Source organism: Monopterus albus, unplaced genomic scaffold (assembly GCF_001952655.1).
Source record: "Monopterus albus unplaced genomic scaffold, M_albus_1.0 scaffold13.1, whole genome shotgun sequence".
Lineage (NCBI taxonomy): Eukaryota > Metazoa > Chordata > Actinopteri > Synbranchiformes > Synbranchidae > Monopterus > Monopterus albus.
This window is the reverse complement of record NW_018127893.1, coordinates 1,508,740-1,511,905: the sequence shown is the minus strand read 5'-3', so window position 1 is coordinate 1,511,905 and position 3,166 is coordinate 1,508,740. Positions and strand designations below refer to the sequence as shown.

The window sequence follows — 3,166 nt, the reverse complement described above, 5'->3', positions numbered from 1 at the left end:
CGAGAGGAGCCAGCTGAGGTGGCTCGGGCATCTGTTTCGGATGCCTCCTGGGCGCCTTCCTGGGGAGGTGCTCCGGGCAGGTCCCACCGGGAGGAGGCCCCGGGGAAGACCTAGGACACGCTGGAGGGACTATGTCTCTCGGTTGGCCTGGGAAAGCCTCAGCATTCCCCCGGAGGAGCTGGAGGAAGTGTCTGGAGAGAGGGAAGTCTGGGCATCTTTGCTTAGACTGCTGCCCCCGCGACCCGGTCCCGGATAAGCGGAGGAAAATGGATGGATGGATTTAGTATTGTGCTGTTTTGTGTAGCAGTAGCTAGGTCAATAACTACAGCTCTGCTTTCTCATAGTTCAGCTGAAGAAATATCTGAGATATTCATTTGTTAGTTTAACTAAGGTAATTCTGAATTCAATCTGTATTATATTAAAAAGGAAAGACAATGTACATCTAAGACATGTTCCTCACCTTTCTTTTGCTTATCGTTGTCTCCCTGCTCACACTTGGTTGCCATGACTTCAAACAGAGTCTTGAGGATGCTGCGAAGATCACTAGCATAGTTGGTCTGCAGCTGATCAGCAATACCTGTATCGCATATAATGGATATCAGCAACAGCAAAACAAAGAGATGGAGGGAGTGCAACTAAAGCCTCGATGGCATCTGAACATGTCGGCTTCAGGTCTTACAAGGTCAGGCCTAGGAATATTATCATATCGCTTTCAACACAGAACAAGTCTGAATTGCATGCAGCTGCATGCCCTAAAGAGCAGTAACATGAGAAATGGCAGCTATGGCAAATATCACAGACATACCATGGCTTTCTCTGTCACAGTTGTGGGAATGAAACCATGACAAACATCAACATAAAAGTGACCTATATCTGAATGATTTAAAGCTGTTGCTTTAGCAGACTGAAGAAGCAGCAGCAATGTTGCGTATCCCATGTGTTAGTAATTTTTGCTCAACATGAGTTCAGAACGCGCTATCTATATATATATATATATGTTGCATGCAACAGCAGGTGGTCATATGTGACTGATCATATGCCAGGAATAGCTGGGATATTCGAGACTCTTATTTACAGCAATAAGTATGTCTTTTAAACATCATTCTCCTAGGCTGTACAATGTTCCATGGGGCCTCCAAGTCTGCATTTTAGCCTCTGCATTAGATGCTATATGAATTTAGACACACCATTAAAGGTAATCAGAACAGGCTAGAATTAGAATATAGATGCCAGCAACTTCTCTTGCTACCATAAATACAGGACAAACCCATCTGACTTTGAGAAGACTGTACCATATGATGCTGTAGTATGAGCAATGTTCACCTGGGCTTGTTATATAAATTGCTTGAACTGGGAAACTCTCATGTACTGAGTCTTCTTCAGTCAAAACAGAAGAGGGCTTAAGCAATATTACCTGATATGCAAACAAAGAGACGGTGGATGAGGTCGCTGCTGCTGTGGAAGCGTGATCGAATCCTGTTCCTTGCTGCCACCTTGGCATCATGCAGGGCCAGCTGGACCTCCTGATGGTCCAGGTCCTCTGAGGTTCCCGAGCTGGGGGTCAGACTACTCACAGGGCTAGAGAGTGATGAGAAACAGAGAAGAATCATCATTTCACCCTTCCTAAATGTACATTATATTTCAACAATAACAGATTTCAATCTTTAAAATGAATACAAATGCAGACTATAAAGTGTAAGTTAAACAGGCATACAGATATCTCCCCACCTTCTGATTAAAAATGACACCTATGCTTCTGTAGAATGAGCATGAATCACTAGATACAATCAGAGGAGACAGTATGCTGAATGCATATTACAACACGCTGTCACCTGTAGAGCTGCATAAGGGAAGGAGTGACTGACACAATCAATCAGTTGCTAAGCCTGAATAATGAACTCAGTAAAAGCTAATCATTAACAAAACTCTCTCTCATCACAAACATAGTGCATGACACTTTCACAAGTGTTAAGTTACCTGGGGGTATATGAACCACTCGACAGACTACATGTGGTGACCGACACACTCTCACAGTCACTACTTGACACAGAACTGAGGGGAGAGTTCTGAAAACTAAAAACAACCAAATAAATATAAAAAAAGGAGAAATAAAGAACTGAATCAAATGGGTATACATAAAAACAATGGCAAGACAAACATACATGTAAATATAAACAGGGAAACTTAAGTCATTCAGATGCAAAATGAGAAACAATGGGTGAAAGCAACAAAAATCATATAAAATGTATGATGAAAAATGGTGATGTCATATGTCCCCCAAAGAAATCAGATTTCTCCAACATAAGATAGAAAGATAGTAAAATGACCACATAAACAACAGCACACCTAGAGCTCCTTCTGCCATCTTCTTTGGTGTCCCTAGTTACTGACTGGTCTCTATCCATTTCCTTGTCCCTCTGTCGAACTCCGCTGGCCTGATGCGTCTTTTCAGTCCTCAGATGGCGGCTGCATGTGGAGGGTCCATCCCCTCCACTGGAGCTACAGTCCTGAGCATGATGCTGTGGCCCTGAAGCCACCACCAGGCACTTTTCACAGAACTGGGAGTCTGAATCTTCTTCCAGCAACTCTGCAGAACTGTGGGAAGATGGTGGAGTCAAGTGGGCGAGCTCACCCTTACTGTGAGGCTCGTGACTTGGTGGTGGCAACCGACAAGCAGAAGACTGAATGACAGCGTTGTGGGCTGCGGGTTTACAGTGTTTATCCAATCCCAGGGTGAGGTCTAACCCGAGTCCAGTGCTCTCTGTCGGGACGGCATCCTCGTGGCTATCTTCACAGCTCCCACAGCAGACACATGAGTTAAGGAGGCAGTGAGTGGCCACACGAGGACCGCAGGGCTCAATCTCAGAGGGAGTGGGCCGCTGCAACAGCAGCTTGTCCACAGCCAGCTCTGTCAAACTTGGGGAGCGAGGGTTGAAAATAACTGTGGCAGACAGTTTCATACCGCCCATACGGTGGGCGATGACCTCAGCAGTTTCAGACGCTGTCCCCTCCAAACCCATCTCCCACCCATTGGTGTAAGGCAGAGGTTCAGAGCCAGGGGCGGAGGAACATGGTTGTCGCTTTACTTTAGGACAGAGTGTGTTCTGGCTTTGTGGCTGCTGGCATGGCTGCTCTGACGAGGCTTCAGAGTACCAGCCATTCCTAA

The 3,166-nt window shown here is 45.7% G+C and overlaps 1 protein-coding gene across 1 annotated transcript in view; it reads right to left on the bottom strand.

Annotated features, from left to right (window-relative positions):
- Positions 1 to 3,166, bottom strand: part of zfyve28 (zinc finger, FYVE domain containing 28) — a 27,196-nt gene that overhangs the window by 4,751 nt on the left and 19,279 nt on the right. The window contains exons 9-12 of the mRNA XM_020590956.1: positions 2,347 to 3,162; positions 1,978 to 2,073; positions 1,415 to 1,578; positions 461 to 577 (exon numbers count right to left, since the gene is read on the bottom strand). Coding sequence (XP_020446612.1) covers positions 461 to 577; positions 1,415 to 1,578; positions 1,978 to 2,073; positions 2,347 to 3,162 — 1,193 coding nt within the window. The remainder of the gene's footprint in view (positions 1 to 460; positions 578 to 1,414; positions 1,579 to 1,977; positions 2,074 to 2,346; positions 3,163 to 3,166) is intronic.